The sequence below is a fragment of the Coregonus clupeaformis genome, chromosome 23 (genome assembly GCF_020615455.1).
Source record: "Coregonus clupeaformis isolate EN_2021a chromosome 23, ASM2061545v1, whole genome shotgun sequence".
NCBI classification, from domain to species: Eukaryota; Metazoa; Chordata; class Actinopteri; order Salmoniformes; family Salmonidae; genus Coregonus; species Coregonus clupeaformis.
Genome location: NC_059214.1, coordinates 40,431,299 through 40,455,443, shown reverse-complemented (window position 1 = coordinate 40,455,443; position 24,145 = coordinate 40,431,299). Strand labels below are relative to the sequence as shown.

At 44.0% G+C, this 24,145-nt stretch overlaps 1 protein-coding gene across 1 annotated transcript in view; it reads right to left on the bottom strand.

Moving 5' to 3' along the window:
• LOC121536311 (5-hydroxytryptamine receptor 2A-like) overlaps positions 1-23,881 on the bottom strand; it is a 51,715-nt gene extending 27,834 nt beyond the window's left edge. The window contains exon 1 of the mRNA XM_041843583.1: positions 22,329-23,881. Coding sequence (XP_041699517.1) covers positions 22,329-22,812 — 484 coding nt within the window. The 5' untranslated portion in view covers positions 22,813-23,881. The remainder of the gene's footprint in view (positions 1-22,328) is intronic.
• Between the last annotated feature and the right edge of the window lie 264 nt (positions 23,882-24,145).

Sequence of the window (24,145 nt, the reverse complement as noted above, 5' to 3'; positions counted from 1 at the left end):
GTTTTGATTTACATTTTGTTGAGTTTTCAACTAACGCGAATTCAACGCAAAATGCCTTTAAGTTGATGACTTTTTGCAAATCCAATCACTTTTCCATGTTTATTCAAGATTTTGGGGTTTGAAATGACATGGAAACACCATTGATTCAACCAGTTTTTGCCCAGTGAGGAGCAGCTATGCCCAGTGGGAAGTACCATCCCCAGAAAGTTGTGGGAAGGTTGTATGCAAAATAACCATAGAACAACCACACTCTCAACAAGCTCTAAGAAACATATGGTTCTCAGAACGTTATGTGCGAGCTGGGTAATCGCTTTAGGAAAAAGTTTGGAAAACCAATTCTCCTACTATGGCTCCTGTAAAAACCTAAGTCTGTTTCTGTATATGTCTCTCTTGTTGTCTTTCTCGATTGATGTCACGTTGCTGTGGATTGGTGTGGTGTAGAATCAGGCGCAGGAAGCAGAGGATAAGTCCAACAAGACTTTACTAGAGCACACAAAAATAATCCAAACAGCCCGGAGGCAAAGGGACGCACACAGGCGTAAATAAGCGAGCGCACACACAGGTGCGAAAATACTCTCCTAAACACAAGGAGGAAGCTAAGAAAATAGCGTACCGACACGGGTAGCGCAACAACACGACACGAACAATTACACACAACACTAAACTAACAACAAGGAAACTAAATAGGGTGCTAAATGAGACATAACACAAAACAGGTGTGACTAACAGACAAAACCAATCAAACAAGAAACATAGAGCGGTGGCAGCTAGTACTCCGGAGACGACGACCGGCGAAACCTGCCCGAACAAGGAGGAGGAGCCGCCTCGGCCGAAACCGTGACAATTGAATTGTTTAATTTCAAATGCTTTATTGGCATGAGTGCAAGATACAATTTTGTTGTTGAATTTAAGCAAAACTAACTTGGTTATAGAGTGATATGAGTGTTGTAGAATGTACTAGAGAGAGTGAGAGTCACATACAGTTGAAGTCGGAAGTTTACATACACTTAGGTTGGAGTCATTAAAACTCATTTTTCAACCACTCCACGAATTTCTTGTTAACAAACTATAGTTTTGGCAAGTCGGTTAGGACATCTACTTAGTGCATGACACAAGCAATTTTTCCAACAATTGTTTACAGACAGATTATTTCACTTATAATTCACTGTATCACAATTCCAGTGGCTCAGAAGTTTACATACACTAAGTTGACTGGCCTTTAAACAGCTTGGAAAATTCCAGAAAATATGTCATGGCTTTAGAAGCTTCTGATAGGCTAATCAACATCATTTGAGTCAATTGGAGGTGTACCTGTGGATGTATTTCAAGGCCTACCTTCAAACTCAGTGCCTCTTTGCTTGACATCATGGGAAAATCAAAAGAAATCAGCCAAGACCTCAGAAAAAAAAATTGTGGACGTCCACAAGTCTGGTTCATCCTTGGGAGCAATTTCCAAATGCCTGAAGGTACCACGTTCATCTGTACAAACAATAGTATGCAAGTATTAACACCATGGGACCACACAGCCGTCATACCGCTCAGGAAGGAGACGCGTTCTGTCTCCTAGAGATGAACGTACTTTGGTGCGAAAAGTGCAAATCAATCCCAGAACAACAGCAAAGGACCTTGTGAAGATGCTGGAGGAAACAGGTACAAAAGTATCTATATCCACAGTAAAACAAGTCCTATATCGACATAACCTGAAAGGCCGCTCAGCAAGGAAGAAGCCACTGCTCCAAAACCGCCATAAAAAAGCCAGACTACGGTTTGCAACTGCACATGGGGACAAAGATCGTACTTTTTGGAGAAATGTCCTCTGGTCTGATGAAACAAAAATAGAACTGTTTGGCCATAATGACCATCGTTATGCTTGGAGGAAAAAGGGGGTCCTTGCAAGCCGAAGAACACCATCCCAACCGTGAAGAACGGGGGTGGCAGCATCATGCTGTGGAGGTGCTTTGCTGCAGGAGGGACTGGTGCACTATATACTAAATATGTAAAGGCAATGCTACCAAATACTAATAGAGGGTATGTAAACTTCTGACCCACTTTGAATGTGATGAAGGAAAAAAAACTGATATAAATAATTATCTCTACTATTATACTGACATTTCACATTCTTAAAATAATGTGGTGATCCTAACTGACTTAAGACAGGGTATTTTTACTAGGATTAAATGTCAGGAATTGTGAAAAACTGGCTAAGGTGTACAGTGGGGAGAACAAGTATTTGATACACTGCCGATTTTGCAGGTTTTCCTACTTACAAAACATGGTCTGTCATTTTTATCATAGGTACACTTCAACTGTGAGAGACGGAATCAACTGTGAGAAAATCACATTGTATGATTTTTAAGTAATTAATTTGCATTTTATTGCATGACATACATATTTGATCACCTACCAACCAGTAAGAACTCCGGCTCTCACAGACCTGTTAGTTTTTCTTTAAGAAGCCCTCCTGTTCTCCAATCATTACCTGTATTAACTGCACCTGTTTGAACTCGTTACCTGTATAAAAGACACCTGTCCACACACTCAATCAAACAGACTCCAACCTCTCCACAATGGCCAAGACCAGAGAGCTGTGTAAGGACATCAGGGATAAAATTGTAGACCTGCACAAGGCTGGGATGGGCTACAGGACAATAGGCAAGCAGCTTGGTGAGAAGGCAACAACTGTTAGCGCAATTATTAGAAAATGGAAGAAGTTCAAGATGACGGTCAATCACCCTCGGTCTGGGGCTCCATGCAAGATCTCACCTCGTGGGGCATCAATGATCATGAGGAAGGTGAGGGATCAGCCCAGAACTACACGGCAGGACCTGGTCAATGACCTGAAGAGAGCTGGGACCACAGTCTCAAAGAAAACCATTAGTAACAGACTACGCTGTCATGGATTAAAATCCTGCAGCGCACGCAAGGTCCCCCTGCTCAAGCCAGCGCATGTCCAGGCCCGTCTGAAATTTGCAAATGACCATCTGGATGATCCAGAGGAGGAATGGGAGAAGGTCATTTACATTTACATTTTAGTCATTTAGCAGACGCTCTTATCCAGAGCGACTTACATGAGCAATTAGGGTTAAGTGCCTTGCTCAAGGGCACAGACAGATTTTTCACCTAGTCGGCTCAGGATTTGAACCAGCGACCTTTCGGTTACTGGCACAACGCTCTTAACCACTAAGCTACCTGCCGCCCATCATGTGGTCTGATGAGACAAAAATAGAGCTTTTTGGTCTAAACTCCACTCGCCGTGTTTGGAGGAAGAAGAAGGATGAGTACAACCCCAAGAACACCATCCCAACCGTGAAGCATGGAGGTGGAAACATCATTCTTTGGGGATGCTTTTCTGCAAAGGGGACAGGACGACTGCACCGTATTGAGGGGAGGATGGATGGGGCCATGTATCGCGAGAGCTTGGCCAACAACCTCCTTCCCTCAGTAAGAGCATTGAAGATGGGTCGTGGCTGGGTCTTCCAGCATGACAACGACCTGAAACACACAGCCAGGGCAACTAAGGAGTGGCTCCGTAAGAAGCATCTCAAGGTCCTGGAGTGGCCTAGCCAGTCTCCAGACCTGAACCCAATAGAAAATCTTTGGAGGGAGCTGAAAGTCCGTATTGCCCAGCGACAGCCCCGAAACCTGAAGGATCTGGAGAAGGTCTGTATGGAGGAGTGGGCCAAAATCCCTGCTGCAGTGTGTGCAAACCTGGTCAAGACCTACAGGAAACGTATGATCTCTGTAATTGCAAACAAAGGTTTCTGTACCAAATATTAAGTTCTGCTTTTCTGATGTATCAAATACTTATGTCATGCAATAAAATGCAAATTAATTACTTAAAAATCATACAATGTGATTTTCTGGATTTATGATTCCGTCTTTATGATTCCGTTTTAGATTCCGTCTCTCACAGTTGAAGTGTACCTATGATAAAAATTACAGACCTCTACATGCTTTGTAAGTAGGAAAACCTGCAAAATCGGCAGTGTATCAAATACTTGTTCTCTCCACTGTATGTAAACTTCCGACTTCAACTGTACATAATTTCATAGCCCTGAGGCCACTGACCTTGACACGAACTCAAAGCAACAAAACAAGATAACCAATGAGAAAATCTAGGAAAGAATACAGTAGATAGGAGCAGACAGTTAGTTGTCTCTTTCTGTCTGTCCATGTCTGTCTGTCTGTCTCTATTTCTGTTGCTGTCTCTCAATGTGTCTGTTGCTCTGTCTCTCGCTCTGTCTCTAATTCTCTCATTTCCTCTGAGGCCTTTGACTTTTGCTGCAGTTTGGTGTTTCAGGTAACATCAGTAGTCTTCCTGGGTGTGCTGACTGGGCTTGAATCCCAGTTAATTTGGAAACATCAGATAAGCTTCACCACTATACCTGTATTTACAATCTGTACCCTCCCACATGTCAGAGAAATGTCAAAATAGAAGGAAAGATACCAGTCTTTCTACATTGTTTACACAATTCCACATAACGTTCAGAGAATGAAAGCTGACACGTACAGTCCATCTACCGTATGCCATACTATTTATGTAATAAAGTGTTCAGCATTCATTTTCACCCAACCAAAGACTATTTCTCAGTCATCAGTAATGCTGTCTGGTCCACAGGTTCATAGTTTGGATGACTGAGATTTCTGAAGGACTCATCTGAGAGTACAGTGCAGTATGTGTGACACCTCGCACAGTGAGGCTCATAGTTATAACGCTTGAGTCAATGGATGAGAGTCATGGCAACCCGCCATTTGGATTTATACTGGGGTTCACCATCACCCTGGTAACAGCATTTATGTCTGACGTGTTCCCAAATTGTCTATCACCGTGGATACAGTGTTCATTACTGATATCCTGTATTATTCTAGGATTCAATAGCAGTATTTTTTTGTGTTTGATACCAGGTTCTTAAAAGCCAATACTGACTGTGTGTGTGTGTGTGTGTGTTTGTCAGGAGGAGTGTTTGTGTGTGTGTGCGGTGCATGCGTGTGTACAATATATCATGGTTGATGCCCCCATTCCTGGTCTTGACATTGGTGAAAATAGGGTTTTATAACTAGTTAGAGGATGACTGGAAGCAGTCAGAGACTCCAAAAATAAACACACAGCAGTATAAATAAATACATCCCCCAATCCACTACCTCTGCCTCTAACTGCAGCATTTAAACAGTAAACCGCTGGTGGCCTCCCGTAGGTAGAATATGAAACATGGGGCATGTCTCAATAATACAGACGCATAAACAGTTGGTCAGAAACAAACTATCACATGTCCATGACTATGACATCATATACCAAAGAACCCCAAATGAGGGTAGTTATGTAGCTCAAATAACAGTGGGAGGATAAGCAAGAAAAGCTGTTCACCTCTCTTGATCTCTTTTTCTCTTTCTCTGTCTGTTTTCTAAATCTTTTTTCAAACTGCCCCCGTATCAGACACCTATACACTTAGTCAGCCTCCTCTTCTCTCTGTCTCTCTCTCCTCTCTTTCTCTCTCTCATCCCTCTCTTCTCTCTGTCTCGTCCCTCTCTAGTCCCGTTTATACCTGGTCCTAACATGTGTCCTTTGTCCTGATCTTGTCTGCATTCTTATTTTGCCCACATTTCCCAAAATGTGTTTACACATGGTATTAAAATGTGTCTGTTATCCGTCCACTGTGTCTGCATTGTGAACAGATTTCCTGGTCCCTTATGAAAATTATTTCACAGCTATTCTTTCAAAATAATATTTATGTATTTATTGTAAGACATATATTGATGTTCTCAGTCAATGGTGCCACCTGTCAATGATTCTAGAGGGCGGAATAATGATGATATAAATGGTTTCTCTGTCCAGATCTGTCTACACTTGTAAGATATCCAGACACAATGGGTGTCTAACTACCTCCGGTGGTGGGCAGGATGATCTGATCACAATCAGATCACAATGTGTCTTTTGATTGTCTACACCTGTCTATAAATGTGGGCACAATCAGAATGTGGACAAGATCAGGACAAAGGATGCAAGTTAGAACCAGGTATAAACAGGGCTTCTGTCTCGTCCTTCTCTTCTCTGTCTCATCCCTCTGTCTCATCCCTCTGTCTCATCCCTCTGTCTCTGTCTCTTTCTCTCTTCTCTCTCGCTCAGATTTTTCTCTCCATTGATTGAAGCATCAGGAACATCTCTTGTCTTTCGCCCTCAAAACCAATTTGTTTATTTTCCTCTTGTATTGTTCCTCTTCAAGCTTACATCTTTCAAAAAAACAAAAAGTAATTTCAGAATATTTAGGCAAGTTAGCAGGCTAACTCCTTGATCCTGTATTGTGGTATACCCCTCTTTTGCCCTGCTATCACACATCTGGTTCTCTGAGAGCAGATAATGACATGGCTTTGTTTTGTGTTTGGTCGTGTCTGAGAGGAAGAGCAAACGCTCTTATCCAGAGTGACTTAAAAGAACCTTTCGGTTCCTGGCCCAACGATCTTACCTGCCTACCTGCCACCCTAATTATCATGCTGGCTGCTCTTTTGACTATTTTTTTGCCACTGCTGGCTTGACCTGAAATCTCCCCTGTGTCAGGCACAGCACAAACCAAGTTTTCTCCCTAACCACAGAACCACTCATCTGGCTCTCTCGCTCTCTCGCTCTCTCGCTCTCTAGTCCATCACCCAGGGGATTAGGTCTATTTTTACCAAGGGGGTAATCTTCTTCTATAAAGACAGTCTAAAGAGCGAGGGTCAAATGATTTTAGGGGGTTATATGAAACACATTTCCCCTTAGTTCGGCATTAGTCATAACCCACTGGCCAAACAACTTTTAACCTAAATGAAATGTTTTGTTGATTTCACGTGAAAATCAACTAAAAGTAAATCAGAACTAGATGTTGAACTGATGTCTGTGCCCAGTGGGAAGACAATTATTTATTATCTATGTCATGATCCAGGCAATACCAAGAAACTAGAGCGCACTTACTGCATTGTCAACAGAACACGGCATACCTGCCCGTCAAAAAGTTCTGACTGCAAAAACACAAACTCTGAAAAAGAGGTCTCTGTTTTTCTCTGTCATGCACCCCTCTGAGAGCGTAACAGTACATGAGCGGAAGCAAAGCAAAGCAAAGGAAAGCGATTAAATCCATGAAAGTGGTGTAGGTGGGAGACACAGACCAGGTATCAGGATCCTGACATAACCGAGAAGAGAGAGAGACAAATCAATAAAGAGATTAAGTAATTTCCTTATTTCCAGAGGGCAGTAGAGCTGAATGAGTGGCGAGGCTGAGGAAAGGTGCTGTCTTCCTGTCTAATAGGCCCACAGGACAGGACTGGAGGGTCTGGCTAACCTCCATTAAGACCACAACAGAGTACTCTGTTCTCATGAGCCCCCAGACGTTGCCTTTGGTGACTACTCAGCCCAGTTAAAAGTGTCTATAAAACAGAGTGATTGATTATAACTCAGTGGACCATGAAGGCCTTAATCTCGCAAGCCTTCTAAGAATGGCTGTCAGGTGAGACTATTCATGTTCATGTTCTACCCTACCTGGAATCAGAGCCCTGTGGTGCTGTCATCTGGTGTCACATCACCTAAAGGCAGACAATTAATAAACCCTCACATAATCTATAGCAATGGCAAGCTAATAAATTATTGGGTGACTCTGGACGCTGTTCAAGGGGTAAAACCTAATTTATATGCATTCATAAGAATCAAGATGTCTAATCCCCAACAACATGTAATGGACAGACAGGACTGTAATACAGTTGTTGTTCTCTCTGTAATGAAAATATTCTCTGTTTGCTCAGTCTTTTCATGTGCCAAATGAATCCAATTCACTGTGGGCAATTTAGCGACAAAGTAGCGACACAAGAAAATAATGACAAAGTATTTTGATGAGTTTCTGCTGGCATCACAACGTTTAATTAGTTATTTTGTCTGCTTATTAAAGGGGAACATCTAATACGCAGCAGAGGTCATACTTTTACTACACTCCTCATTTTCATGCAAATGAGGTCCCTACTTAGGGCTTAAAGCTCATTATAAAAGCAGACTTGTGACATTTACACATTTAGAACGGCACGGAGAGAGACTTGGGAAACAACAGACTGACTAACTCCAATCCCTGGAGAAGCTGGGAAAGAGAGAGAGAGAGAGAGAGAGAGAGAGAGAGAGAGAGAGAGAGAGAGAGAGAGAGAGATCCATTCAGAGAGAATCCCCTCCACTCCACATTTAAGGTTAAAAAAAGGATGGTGACATTCATTACTTGCACAAAGCATTGTGGGTATGTGGTATGTTCACCACCTTTTTCTTCCAAGATAGCGTAGCAGTGCGGTCGTGTTCTCTTGTGTGTCCATGTAAATAGCCAGTTTTTTGTATTTTTTTTGTACGTATATATTTCCCTATTAACTTTTCATCCTTCTACTAAATATACTTTCCTGCAACCCGCCTCACTCAATGTGGAACGGATTCTATTATTTACTCACCTTTATCTAGAATCTCCAGTTGAAAGGGAAATCTTTGGGAAAACATCAAACAAACACACCTTATTACATCTTTGGGAAAACATCAAACAAACACACCTTATTATTGAGTCACACAAAAAACACAATTCTAGTTTGTGAATTTCGGTGGTCGGGAGAGGTTGTGTTTTCTCTAGCAGGAGGTAAGCTTGGCTTCTTATATGGTGTTGAGTAAAGCTTAAACCATGTATTTAGATTGTAGGTAGGTATTGTAGTTAGGTATTATAGGTAGTTTACTTAGGTAGTTATTGTAGGTTATTGTAGGTTATTGTAGGTAATTATTGTAGGTAAGTATTGTATTCGGCGGACCCCGGCGAAGCACGAGGCTAGCTCACCCACTACTTGGACCAACAAAGCTAGCTAGCTAGCTAGCGGGTAGCTACTGGTAACTTTTAGCAACTGTGGTTAGTTGTTTCCAATGTTATTTCACGCTTAAGAGTACCTGTGATTGAGCCAGCTAGCTGCCTACCATTCAGCTGTTTTTCTAACCTCATTATCCGAGGCATTAACGTTAGGTGGTTGGTAGCTGCTGTACTTAATTACAGCTACTGATTGCAGTCTGCCACCCAGACAGCTGGCGTCGGGTAAGTTTGGCTTTATACATAGCTTGGGCTTTGTCGAGTAAGGCTTAAACTATGTATTTAGATTGTAGTTAGGTATTATAGGTAGGCATCGTGGGCTGTATATTATTAGGTATTATAGGTAGGCATCGTGGGCTGTTGTGGGTAGTTGTTGTATGTAGTTATTGTAGGTTACTTTTGTATTCGGCGGTGCCGGTGTAGCACGAAGCTAGCTAGCTAACTCACCTCCTGGATTAGCTGGCGAGTAGCTATTAGCAACGGTAGCAACTAAATACAATATCCTTTTAGCCAGCTACATTCGTTCGCAGCGACGCCGTTTTTCAAACAAAGTCAACACAGCAGCCATTGCTAGCTAGCCAACACTACCAGCTAGCTGTACTGTAGTAGCTAAATACAATATCTTTGTGCTAGCTAGCCAACGTTTAATTATTGCTGCGTTATGAAAGAACTAGACACGGACACGAATTATCTGTTTAGTTTGTTCACACACTATTGGTAGTTTGTTGTAACCAAGTATTGGTGCTAAACTGTGTGTTATTGGATGCTAGCATGCTAGTTAGCTATGGCGTCATAGTTAGCTAGCTGAATAAAGTAAGTTGAGTCTATTCCTTGAAACATTGAACCGCTGTAGTTTACAACAATTCTAATTTCTAAAGTGGAAGTTGGGAGAGTTTTATTCGGGTGGTTCAGTGAAACAATTATAGTTTCTGAGGTGGAAGTTGGGAGTTATATATTTTTTTGGTGAGGGAGGCCCTGCTCTCTCCTTTCCCAGATGTTTAGTTCATTTCATTCCGATCTCCTCTGCATTATTGTAGCCATCTGCTACAACCTGTCAACTATGCCTCTGCCTATCCCTGTTCTCTCCTCTCCGCACAGGCTACACAAACGCCTCACACCACGTGGCTGCTGCCTCTCTAACCTGGTGGTCCCTGCACGCACCACACACCTGGAGTTCCAGGTCTCAGTCAGCCTCTGGAACTGCCGTTCTGCTGCCAACAAGGCTGACTTCATCCCAGCCTATGCTACCCTCCAGTCCCTCGACTTCCTGGCGCTGACGGAAACATGGATTACAACTGAAAACACTGCTACTCCTACTGCTCTCTCCTCGTCTGACCATGTGTTCTCGCATACCCCGAGAGCATCTGGTCAGAGGGGTGGTGGCACAGGAATCCTCATCTCTCCCAAGTGGTCATTCTCAATTTTTCCCCTAACCCATCTGTCTATCTCCTCATTTCAATTCCACGCTGTCACAGTCACTAGCCCATTTAAGCTTAATATCCTTGTCATCTATCGCCCTCCAGGTTCCCTTGGAGAGTTCATTAATGAGCTTGACGCCTTGATAAGTTCCTTTCCTGAGGATGGCTCACCCTTCACAGTTTTGGGGGATTTCAACCTCCCTACGTCTACATTTGACTCATTTCTCTCTGCCTCCTTCTTTCCACTCCTCTCCTCTTTTGACCTCACCCTCTCACCGTCCCCCACTACTCACAAGGCAGGCAATTCGCTTGACTTCATCTTTACTAGATGTTGCTCTTCTACTAATCTCACTGCAACTCCCCTCCATGTCTCCGACCACTACTTTGTATCCTTTTCTCTCTCGCTCTCCTCCAACACTACTCACTCTGCCCCTACACAGATGGTAACGCACCGCCGCAACCTTCGCTCTCTCTCTCCCACTACTCTCTCCTCTTCCATCCTATCATCTCTTCCCTCTGCTCAATCCTTCTCCCTCCAATCTCCTGATTCTGCCTCCTCAACCCTCCTCTCCTCCCTTTCTGCATCCTTTGACTCCCTGTGTCCCCTATCCTCCCGGCCGGCTCGGTCCTCCCCTCCAGCTCCGTGGCTTGATGACTCATTGCGAGCTCACAGAACAGAGCTCCGGGCAGCTGAGCGGAAATGGAAGAAAACTAAACTCCCTGCCGACCTGGCATCTTTTCACTCCCGCCTCTCTACATTTTCTTCATCTGTTTCTGCTGCTAAGGCCACTTTCTACCACTCTAAATTCCAAGCATCTGCCTCTAACCCTAGGAAGCTCTTTGCCACATTCTCCTCACTGCTGAATCCTCCCCCCCACCCCCTCCCCTCTCCTCCCTCTCTGTGGATGACTTCGTCAACCACTTTGAAAAGAAGGTTGACGACATCCGATCCTCGTTTGTTAAGTCTAATGACACTGCTGGTCCTGCTCACACTGCCCTACCCTATGCTTTGACTTCTTTCTCCCCTCTCTCTCCAGATAAAATCTTGCGACTAGTGACTGCAGGCCGCCCAACAACCTGCCCGCTTGACCCCATCCCCTCCTCTCTTCTCCAGACCATCTCCGGTGACCTTCTCCCCTACCTCACCTCGCTGATCAACTCATCCTTGACCGCTGGCTATGTCCCTTCCGTCTTCAAGAGAGCGAGAGTTGCACCCCTTCTCAAAAAACCAACACTCGATCCCACTGATGTCAACAACTACAGACCAGTATCCCTTCTTTCTTTTCTTTCCAAAACTATTGAGCGTGCCGTCTTTAGCCAACTCTCTTGCTATCTCTCTCAGAATGACCTTCTTGATCCAAACCAGTCAGGTTTCAGGACTGGTCATTCAACTGAGACTGCTCTTCTCTGTGTCACGGAGGCTCTCCGCACTGCTAAAGCTAACTCTCTCTCCTCTGCTCTTGTCCTTCTAGACCTGTCTGCTGCCTTTGATACTGTGAACCATCAGATCCTCCTCTCCACCCTCTCCGAGCTGGGCATCTCCGGCGCGGCTCACTCCTGGATTGCGTCCTACCTGACCGGTCGCTCCTATCAAATGGCGTGGCGAGAAGCTGTCTCCGCACCACGTGCTCTCACCACTGGTGTCCCCCAGGGCTCAGTTCTAGGCCCTCTCCTTTTCTCCCTATACACCAAGTCACTTGGCTCTGTCATATCCTCACATGGCCTCTCCTATCATTGCTATGCTGACGATACACAACTAATCTTCTCCTTTCCCCCTTCTGATAACCAGGTGGCGAATCGCATCTCTGCATGTCTGGCAGACATATCAGTATGGATGACGGATCACCACCTCAAGCTGAACCCTGGCAAGACGGAGCTGCTCTTCCTCACGGGGAAGGACTGCCCGTTCCATGATCTCGCCATCACGGTTGACAACTCCGTTGTGTCGTCCTCCCAGAGTGCGAAGAGCCTTGGCGTGACCCTGGACAACACCCTGTCGTTCTCCGCTAACATCAAGGCGGTGACCCGATCCTGCAGGTTCATGCTCTACAACATTCGGAGAGTACGACCCTGCCTTACACAGGAAGCGGCACAGGTCCTAATCCAGGCACTTGTCATCTCCCGTCTGGATTACTGCAACTCGCTGTTGGCTGGGCTCCCTGCCTGTGCCATTAAACCCCTACAACTCATCCAGAATGCCGCAGCCCGTCTGGTGTTCAACCTTCCCAAGTTCTCTCACATCACCCCCCTCCTCCGCACACTCCACTGGCTTCCAGTTGAAGCTCGCATCCGTTACAAGACCATGGTGCTTGCCTATGGAGCAGTGAGGGGAACGGCACCTCCGTACCTTCAGGCTTTGATCAGTCCCTACACCCAAACGAGGGCATTGCGTTCATCCACCTCTGGCCTGCTGGCTCCCCTTCCTCTGCGGAAGCATAGTTCCCGCTCAGCCCAGTCAAAACTGTTCGCTGCTCTGGCACCCCAATGGTGGAACAAGCTCCCTCACGACGCCAGGACAGCGGAATCACTCACCACCTTCCGGAGACATTTGAAACCCCACCTCTTTAAGGAATACCTGGGATAGGATAAAGTAATGCTTGAGTCAAGCACATCTCCCGGCTATCTACCTCTCTGTCAACCGGACGGGACCTCCTAGAGTCGACACGGAGCCCTGCCGATCCCACACTCCACCAACCCTGATGTTCTAGCAGTGTCTGAATCCTGGCTTAGGAAGGCCACCAACAATTCTGAAATGTCCATCCCCAACTACAACATTTTCCGCCAAGATAGAACTGCCAAAGGGGGTGGAGTTGCAATCTACTGTAGAGATAGCCTGCAGAGCTCTATCATACTATCCAGGTCTGTGCCCAAACAGTTTGAGCTTCTACTTCTAAAAATCCACCTTTCCAGAAATAAGTCTCTCACTGTTGCCGCTTGCTACAGACCCCCCTCAGCCCCCAGCTGTGCCCTGGACACCATATGTGAATTGATTGCCCCCAATTTATCCTCAGAGTTCGTACTGCTTGGTGACCTAAATTGGGATATGCTTAACACCCCGGCCATCCTACAATCCAAACTAGATGCCCTCAATCTCACGCAAATTATCAACGAACCTACCAGGTACAACCCTAAATACGTAAACATTGGTACCCTCATAGATATCATCCTGACTAACTTACCCTCTAAATACACCTCCGCTGTCTTCAACGAGGATCTCAGCGATCACTGCCTTATTGCCTGCGTCCGTAACGGGTCCGCGGTCAAACGACCACCCCTCATCACTGTCAAACACTCCCTAAAACACTTTAGTGAGCAGGCCTTCCTAATTGACCTGGCCTAGGTATCCTGGATGGATATACAGTGGCTGAAAAAAAGTATTTAGTCAGCCACCAATTGTGCAAGTTCTCCCACTTAAAAAGATGAGAGAGGCCTGTAATTTTCATCATAGGTACACGTCAACTATGACAGACAAAATGAGAAAAAAAATCCAGAAAATCACATTGTAGGATTTTTAATGAATTTATTTGCAAATTATGGTGGAAAATAAGTATTTGGTCAATAACAAAAGTTTCTCAATACTTTGTTATATACCTTTTGTTGGCAATGACACAGGTCAAACGTTTTCTGTAAGTCTTCACAAGGTTTTCACACACTGTTGCTGGTATTTTGGCCCATTCCTCCATGCAGATCTCCTCTAGAGCAGTGATGTTTTGGGGCTGTCGCTGGGCAACACGGACTTTCACCTCCCTCCAAAGATTTTCTATGGGGTTGAGATCTGGAGACTGGCTAGGCCACTCCAGGACCTTGAAATGATTCTTACGAAGCCACTCCTTCGTTGCCCGGGCGGTGTGTTTGGGATCATTGTCATGCTGAAAGACCCAGCCACGTTTCATCTTCAATGCCCTTGCTGATGGAAGGAGGTTTTCACTCAAAATCTCACGATACATGGCCCCATTCATTCTTTCCTTTACACGGATCAATCGTCCTCGTCCCTTTGCAGAAAAACAGCCCCAAAGCATGATGTTTCCACCCCCATGCTTCACAGTAGGTATGGTGTTCTTTGGATGCAACTCAGCATTCTTTGTCCTCCAAACACGACGAGTTGAGTTTTTACCATAAAGTTCTATTTTGGTTTCATCTGACCATATGACATTCTCCCAATCCTCTTCTGGATCATCCAAATGCACTCTAGCAAACTTCAGACGGGCCTGGACATGTACTGGCTTAAGCAGGGGGACACGTCTGGCACTGCAGGATTTGAGTCCCTGGCGGCGTAGTGTGTTACTGATGGTAGGCTTTGTTACTTTTGTCCCAGCTCTCTGCAGGTCATTCACTAGGTCCCTCCGTGTGGTTCTGGGATTTTTGCTCACCGTTCTTGTGATCATTTTGACCCCATGGGGTGAGATCTTGCGTGGAGCCCCAGATCGAGGGAGATTATCAGTGGTCTTGTATGTCTTCCATTTCCTAATAATTGCTCCCACAGTTGATTTCTTCAAACCAAGCTGCTTACCTATTGCAGATTCAGTCTTCTCAGCCTGGTGCAGGTCTACAATTTTGTTTCTGGTGTCCTTTGACAGCTCTTTGGTCTTGGCCATAGTGGAGTTTGGAGTGTGACTGTTTGAGGTTGTGGACAGGTGTCTTTTATACTGATGATAAGTTCAAACAGGTGCTATCAATACAGGTAACGAGTGGAGGACAGAGGAGCCTCTTAAAGAAGAAGTTACAGGTCTGTGAGAGCCCGAAATCTTGCTTGTTTGTAGGTGACCAAATAGTTATTTTCCACCATAATTTGCAAATAAATTCATAAAAAATCCTACAATGTGATTTTCTGGATTTTTTCTCTCTCAATTTGTCTGTCATAGTTGATGTGTACCTATGATGAAAATGACAGGCCTCTCTCATCTTTTTAAGTGGGAGAACTTGCACAATTGGTGGCTGACTAAATACTTTTTTTCCCCACTGTACATCTCACTCCGTCAGTAGAGGATGCCTGGTTGTTCTTTAAAAGTAATTTCCTCTCAATCTTAAATAAACATGCCCCTTTAAAAAAATACAGAACTAAGAACAGATATAGCCCCTGGTTCTCCTCAGACTTGACTGCCCTTGACCAGCACAAAAACATCCTGTGGCGTACTGCATTAGCATCAAATAGCCCCCGCGATATGCAACTTTTCAGAGAAGTCAGGAACCAATATACACAAGCAGTTAGGAAAGCAAAGGCTAACTTTTTCAAACAGAAATTTGCATCCTGTAGCACTAACTCCAAAAAGTTTTGGGACACTGTAAAGTCCATGGAGAATAAGAGCACCTCCTCCCAGCTGCCCACTGCACTGAGGCTAGGAAACACTATCACCACCGATAAATATACAATAATCGAGAATTTCAACAAGCACTTTGCTACGGCTGGCCATGCTTTCACCTGGATACCACTGTCCCGGCCACCAGCTCTGCACCCTCTGCTGCAACTTGCCCATGCCCCCCCTTCTCCTTCACACAAATTCAGACAGCTGATGTTCTGAAAGAGCTGCAAAATCTGGACCCCTACAAATCATCTGGGCTAGACAATCTGGACCCTTTCTTTCTAAAACTAGCAGCCGAAATTGTCGCAACCCCTATTTACTAGCCTGTTCAACCTCTCTTTCGTAACGTCTGAGATCCCCAGAGATTGGAAAGCTGCCGCGGTCATCCCCCTCTTCAAAGGGGGTGACACTCTAGATCCAAACTGTTACAGACCTATATCCATCCTGCCCTGCCTTTCGAAAGCTTTTGAAAGCCAAGTTAACAAACAGATCACCGACCATTTCGAATCACACCGTACCTTCTCCGCTATGCAATCCGGTTTCCGAGCTGGTCATGGGTGCACCTCAGCCACGCTCAAGGTCCTAAACGATATTATAACCGCGATCGATAATAGACAGTGCTGTGCAGCCGTCTTCATCGACCTGGCCAAGGCTTTCGACTCTGTCAACCACCGCATTCTTATTGGCAGACTAAATAGCCTTGGTTTCTCAAATGACTGCCTCGCCTGGTTCACCAACTACTTCTCAGATAGAGTTCAATGTGTCAAATCGGAGGGCTGTTGTCTGGACCTATGGCAGTCTCTATGGGGGTGCCACAGGGTTCAATTCTTGGGCCCACTCTTTTCTCCGTGTATATCAATGATGTCGCTCTTGCTGCTGGTGACTCTCAGATCCACCTCTACGCAGACGACACCATTTTGTATACATCTGGCCCTTCATTGGACACTGTGTTAACAAACCTCCAAACAAGCTTCAATGCCATACAACACTCCTTCAGTAGCCTACAACTGCTCTTAAACACTAGTAAAACTAAATGCATGCTCTTCAATCGAACGCTGCTGGCACCCGCCCACCTGACTAGAATCACTACTCTCGACCGGTCTGACCTAGAGTATGTGGACAACTACAAATACCTAGGAGTCTGGTTAGACTGTAAACTCTCCTTCCAGACTCACATTAAGAATCTCCAATCCAAAGTTAAATCTAGAATCGGCTTCCTATTTCGCAACAAAGCCTCCTTCACTCATGCTGCCAAACATGCCCTCGTAAAACGGACTATCCTACCGATCCTTGACTTCGGCGATGTCATTTACAAAATAGCCTCCAACACTCTACTCAGCAAATTGGATGTAGTCTATCACAGTGCCATCCGTTTTGTCACCAAAGCCCCATATACTACCCACCACTGTGACCTGTACGCTCTTGTTGGCTGGTCCTCACTACATATTCGTCGCCAAACCCACTGGCTCCAGGCCATCTAAAAATCACTGCTAGGCAAATCCCTGCCTTATCTTAGCTCATTGGTCACCATAGCAACACCCACCCGTAGTATGCGCTCCAGCAGGTATATCTCACTGGTCATCCCCAAAGCCAACACCTCCTTTGGCCGCCATTCCTTCCAGTTCTCTGCTGCCAATGACTGGAACGAATTGCAAAAATCTCTGAAGCTGGAGACTCTTATCTCCCTCACTAACTTTAAGCATCAGTTGTCAGAGCACCTTACCGGTCACTGCACCTGTACACAGCCCATCTGAAATTAGCCCACCCAACTACCTCATCCCCATATTGTTATTTATTTAGCTCATTTGCACCCCAGTTTCTCTATTTGCACATCATCTCTTGCACATCTATCATTCCAGTGTTAATACTAATTGTAATTATTTTGCACTATAGCCTATTTATTGCCTTACCTCCATAACTTGCTACATTTGCACACACTGTATATATATTTTCTGTTGTATTTTTGACTTTATGTTTTGTTTTACCCCATATGTAACTCTGTGTTGTTGTTTTTATCGCACTGCTTTGCTTTATCTTGGCCAGGTCGCAGTTGTAAATGAGAACTTGTTCTCAACTGGCTTACCTGGTTAAATAAAGGTGAAATAAATAAATAAATAAAAAGACCAGATGGGGATGGGGACTTCTAGGAAGGGGGACATAAATCAAAATCTAAAGCCATATAGGCACATTTCTGACAGCTTCCATAGTATGACTTAACGTGTCTATGCAGCTTCCAGAGTAAAGATCTCTCTAAGGGATGCTCGCAATATAGCCCATATTCAGTAACAGTCCCAGTAATTGGTACGGTTAAATGATATTCACAAAAATGCTTTACATGAATCAACCATGATCAATCTGTGTGAGATACACTCACCTGACAGTTTATTAGGTACACCCATCTAGTACCAGGTCGGACCCCCCTTTGCCTCCAGAATATCCTGAATTATTCTGGGAATTCTACACTGTGTCAAAAACGTTCCACAGGGATGTTGGTCCATGCTGATGCGTTGGCATCAAGCAGTTGCTGCAGATCGGACGGCGGTACATTCATGCTGCGAACAGCCCGTTCCGTCTCATCCCAAATATGTTTTTATTGGGTTGAGGTCTGGGGACTGCGCAGGCCACTCAAGTAAACTGAACTCGCTGTCATGTTCCAAGCAACGTTTTTCCACTCTTCAATTGTCCAGTGTTGGTGATTGCGTGCCCACTGGAGCCGCTTCTTCTTGTTTTTAGCTGAAAGGAGTGGAACCCGGTGTGGTTGTTTGCTGCAATATAGCCCATCTGTGACAAGGATCGACGAGTTGTGCGTTCCAAGATGCCTTTCTGCACACCACTGTTGTTCTGTTTGTGGCCCAGCTGTTAGCTTGCACGATTCTTGCCATTCTCCTCTCTCATCAACAAGCAATTTTTGCCCACAGGACTGCCGCAGACTGGATGTTTTTTGTTTGTCGCACCTTTCTCTGAAAACCCCAGAGACTGTCGTAGGTGAAAAGCTCAGGAGGGCGGCCATTTCTGAGATACTGGATCCGGTGCGCCTGGCACCGACGATCATTACACACTCAAAGTTGCTTAGGTCACTTGTTTTGGCCATGCTAACGTTCAATAGAACAGCAACAGAATGCCTCGATGCCTGTCTGTCTACTTTATATAGCAAGCCACAGCCACGTGACTCACTACCTGTAGGAGCGATCCATTTTCGTGAACGGTTTGGGGTACTTTATAAACTAGCCGCTGTATATAACATATAAATATAACCCAAATATCGATGCATTGCAAAACCGTAATTCCCAAAAATGTATTGAATTAAAATTCTCAAAATAATTATCTGGCTCTTGTCGAGTCACTTGTGAAATCCAATAGCTGGAGTTTCCACGCATGACTTAATCATTCTAACAATTTGAATAATAATGTTAAACAACCAACTAATTCTGTACAACACAACAATGAAGAATGTCAGCCCCAGCATAAATTGATAATGAGAAGATTGTGGGAGATTGTTAGACTTCAGTGCAGCTTTTGATATAATTGATCATAACATATTGCTGAAAAAACTTTAAAATGACCTTCCACTGACCTTGAATAAAGCCTGTGTGTCCATGTACGCTGACGACTCAACAGTATACACGCCAGCTGCAACAGTAAAATAAATAACTGACACCCTTCACGAAGAGCTCCAATCAGTTTTAGATTGGGTACAGTAACTAGCAATAGGCTGGTGCTAAATATCTCAAAAACTAAAAGCATCGTTTTTGGGACAAATCACTTGCTCAAACCTAAACCTCATCTGGATCTATTATTGAATAATGTGGCGATTGAGCAAGTTGAGGAGACTAAACTGCTGGCTGTTACCCTAGATAGCAAGCTATCATGGTCAAAACATGTAGACTCAATGGTTACTAAAATAGGAAAGAGGTCTGCTTTCTTGACATCTCAGTCAACCAGACAGGTCCTACAGCCCCAATTTTTTCCTACAGCCCAAAGGTGCGGCAAAGAAGGACATAGGCAAATTGCAGTTGGTCCAGAAGAGAGCAGCGTGCATTGCACTTAGATGTACATGTCAATGACATGCATTTCAATCTCTCCTGGCTCAAAGTTGAGGAGAGATTGACTGCATCACTGTTGGTCTTTGTGTGAGGTGTTGATGTGTTGAAGGTACCGAACTGTCTGTTGGCACACAGTTCGGACAGTTCGGACACTCATCGGTACAACACAACACATGCAACCAGAAGTCTCTTCACAGTCCCCAGGTCCAGAACAGAGGCTGGGAAACAAACAATATTAAATAGAGCCATGACTACATGGAACTCTTTCCCACCCCATGTAACTCAAGCTAGCAATAAAACCAGATTCAAAAACCAGATAAAAGAACACCTCATGGCACGACAGGGACTGTGAAGAGACACACAGACACTGTTTCCTGTTTAGACCCCAGGAAAAATAACAGCTGCCTCGGCAGCAGCAAATTGGGGATCCTAATAAATACTAATTACATACTAAATACTACTATAAATAAATTAAGAGTTTCATTCCAAAACGCTATATATCCATTTTCAGAAATGTAGGTAAATGAGCTTTTATTGTTTAAAGAAATTATGAAAGAGATTGGTGTGTTTTTCACTATCTAATCATTGTATGGGGTTGTTCAATGACAGACATGTACACTACCGTTCAAAAGTTATGGGTCACTTAGAAATGTCCTTGTTTTCGAAAGGAAAGCAATTTTTTTGTCCATTAAAATAACATCAAATTGATCATAAATACAGTGTAGACATTGTTAATGTTGTAAATGGCTATTGTAGCTGGAAACGGCTGATTTTTAATGGAATATCTACATAGGCGTACAGAGCCTCATTATCAGCAACCATCAGTCCTGTGTTCCAATGGCACGTTGTGTTTGCTAATCCAAGTTTACCATTTTAAAAGGCAAATTGATCATTAGAAAACCCTTTTGCAATTATGTTAGCACAGCTGAAAACTGTTGTGCTGATTAAAGAAGCAATAAAACTGGCCTTCTTGAGACTAGTTGAGTATCTGGAGCATCAGCTATTGTGGGTTCGATTACAGGCTCAAAATGGCCAGAAACAAATAACCTTCTTCTGAAACTCATCAGTCTATTCTTGTTCTGAGAAATGAAGGCTATTCCATGCGAGAAATTGCCAAGAAACTGAAGATCTCGAACAATGCTGTGTACTACTCCCTTCACAGAACAGCGCCATCTGGCTCTAACCAGAATTGAAAGAGGAGTGGGAGGCCTCGGTGCACAACTGAGCAAGAGGAAAAATACATTAGAGTGTCTAGTTTGAGAAACAGGCGCCTCACAGGTCCTCAACTGGCAGCTTCATTAAATAATATCCGCAAAACACCAGTCTCAACGTCAACAGTGAAGAGGCGACTCCGGGATGCTGACCTTCTAGGCAGAGTTGCAAAGAAAAAGCCATATCTCAGACTGCCCATCTTAATCTTTTCTTTTTATTGGCCAGTCTGAGATATGGCTTTTTCTTTGCAACTCTGCCTAGAAGGTCAGCATCCCGGAGCCTTCATTTCTCAGAACAAGAATAGACTGACAAGTTTCAGAAGAAAGTTATTTGTTTCTGCCATTTTGAGCCTGTAATCGAACACACAATTGCTGATGCTCCAGATAGTCAACTAGTCTCAAGAAGGCCAGTTTTATTGCTTCTTTAATCAGCACAACAGTTTTCAGCTGTGCTACCATAATTGCAAAAGGGTTTGCTAATGATCAATTTGCCTTTTAAAATGGTAAACTTGGATTAGCAAACACAACGTGCCATTGGAACACAGGACTGATGGTTGCTGATAATGTACGCCTATGTAGATATTCCATAAAAAATCAGCTGTTTCCAGCTACAATAGACATTTACAACATTAACAATGTCTACACTGTATTTATGATCAATTTGATGTTATTTTAATGGACAAAAAATTGCTTTTCTTTCGAAAACAAGGACATTTCTAAGTGACCCCACATTTTTGAACGGTAGTGTATTTATTAAAAATCTATCACTTGATGGTTTTATTTCAGAGAGACAAATAATAATGTATTTTTTTCAAAATGATATATGACTCACTCTCAGAGAAAAAAGTAGCACTAATAGGTTTTACACAGTCAAATGTAACAAATAATTACATTTTGAATAAAGAACTGTACAGATGATACATTTGTGTCATAACTATTTAATTAAAAAATATATATTGTAATTCAATACAGTAATAGGAGATCTGTATGTAAAACATTTACATTTGACATTTTAGTCATCTAGCAGATGCTCTTATCTAGAGTGACTTACAGTATGTGCATTCATCTTAAGATAGCTAGGTGAGACAACCAAATCCTGTACAGTCAAATATACAGAATACAACCATTCCATTCCAGCTAAGCAATGGATATATAGCATTTTGCAAAAAAACAAATTTTCATACAAATCTAAAATCTATGAATGCAAAATCTGAGAACAGTAATATTTTATACACACATTAATGTACCCATAAGCAATCATTTCTGATGAAAAAAATAACAAATTAGAAAAATTGGTGGATATAGCGTTTTTGGAAATAAACTTCAAATATACAAAATACACTCTTGTTTATAGACTTTGTAAGTATTATGATGTAATGCTCCTTTTTGTGTAAAAAAATAAAAAATCTTTACTGTGCTGTGTCTGAGCATGTATGTCTGCAAGCCAAAGACAAATGTACATTTTTAACCAAACAATGGGACAATAAAGTTTTGAACTTGAGTTGGAACTCACCATAGAGAATTGTCACCATGGAGATGGGCATGACCAGGATGCCCAGCAGCATGTCGGCGACAGCCAGCGACATCAGGAAGTAATTGGTGGCGTTCTGGAGCTTCTTCTCCAGAGACACTGCGATGATGACCAGGATGTTACCCGTCACCGTAACGGCGATGACCGCCAGGATCAGCAAAGCAGCCCAGTTCTTGTCCACTGCTGTCATCCCCTTCACACACTGCGATGATGCCAGAATCCTTGCTTTCTCACTGTAAACCCCGCCGCTATGTGTCCAGTTGCCTGGTGGAAAGTAATTCACGTTGCCACCATCATTCCCGTTACACCCATTTGAAAAATTCCTGCTTTCATTTCCCAGAAGTCCCTCTGGACCATTAGGCCAAGGGTCAGGGTCAGGGTCAAACGACGGAAGCGTTATGGCTCTGACGGCAGAAAAGATCAACTCCGATATGTTCCCATGCAGGTTCATTATGTCAGTCGCCATACACCTCCAACACGTCCCTTACAACGACACACTAACTCTTACAAGTCTGTTACCTGGTGAGAGAGGAGCGGAGAGGGATAGGTCTGGTCCTTAAGAGTCTCCACATGCTCAGAGCTCAAAGTCAAACCTCATAACGTCTGTCAGTGTTAAACTCCACGTGGGATTAAGTCAGAGGAGGCTGTCCATGGGTACAGACTTCACCTCTGTCAATTCTTGAAGTAGTCGTAGCTAATGTTGGACGGAAACGGAGAGCAACAATAACGTAGCAAAACGCCACCGAACAGTAGAGAGCTCTACGACTTTCGCTCTGTATTCCAAACCGGAGGGCAATTACCCTAAGCGCGATTTCTCACATTCAATCCTTTTCTCAGGTCCACGTTATCACCTGTTGATCAAAGAGGTTGAATCCATTTGAAATCAGGAAAGTATAATCATAGGAATGTGCTCAACTCCAATGTGCCAGTTTGGAGAGAAAGGTATCCACACTGTCAGATGGCAGCGATCGCTCGGTTTAAACTTGACGTCGTCATAGCGATGGAGAAGATGAGACAGGAGGTGTGTGTGCATGTGTGTGTGTCAGAAAATCCTCAGGTGTCTCAGCTGCACTCGCTAAGGACTGCACCTGTGTGTGTGAGTGCTATGGAGATGGATCAAAAGCATAATGAGTGACGACAGGTGTCACAGACACTCTCTCTCTCTTTCTCACTGTCACACACACACACACAAACACACTTCCAGCCAGGTCCGTCCTCTGTGCTGGGAAGGAGGTGAGTTTCGCCAGATGTGATGGATGGAAAATGATGGTTTGGGAAAAACAGTCACCCTGAAAACATTCCTCTACCTTTATTCCGTTTCTCCTTTTTTTATTCCATATTCCTTCAGCCCTTTAGTTCAGCCTCTACAGAGGATAGATCGTTTTGTTTCCTCTTTGACAAGTGACAGGTTCTCCAGGTCCTCTGATTATCAGGAAGTCCCCAACAGCTCTACACCTCAGCCGCCAGTCACTGAGCACTACTCCACTGTGTGCCGTTTATTTTCTCTCTCACACGCTCACATACGCTCTCCCTGCCTCACACTCGCTCTCTCTCTCCCTGCCTCACTCTCTCCCTGCATCATACTCTCTCTCTCACTCTCGCTCTCTCTCTCACTTTCTCTGTTCTGTTCCCCTCTCCACGCACCCCTCTCTCTCTTCCTGTTTCACTCCCTCTCTCCCTCTCTGTCTGTCACTCTCACACAGGGCAGGCTCTCTGTACTGTATGTCAGGCAGCTCTTCCTCCTGACACATTCCAGGATAGGTCTTCAGTGTACACACAGTAGCTTTAGGAGTTGTTCT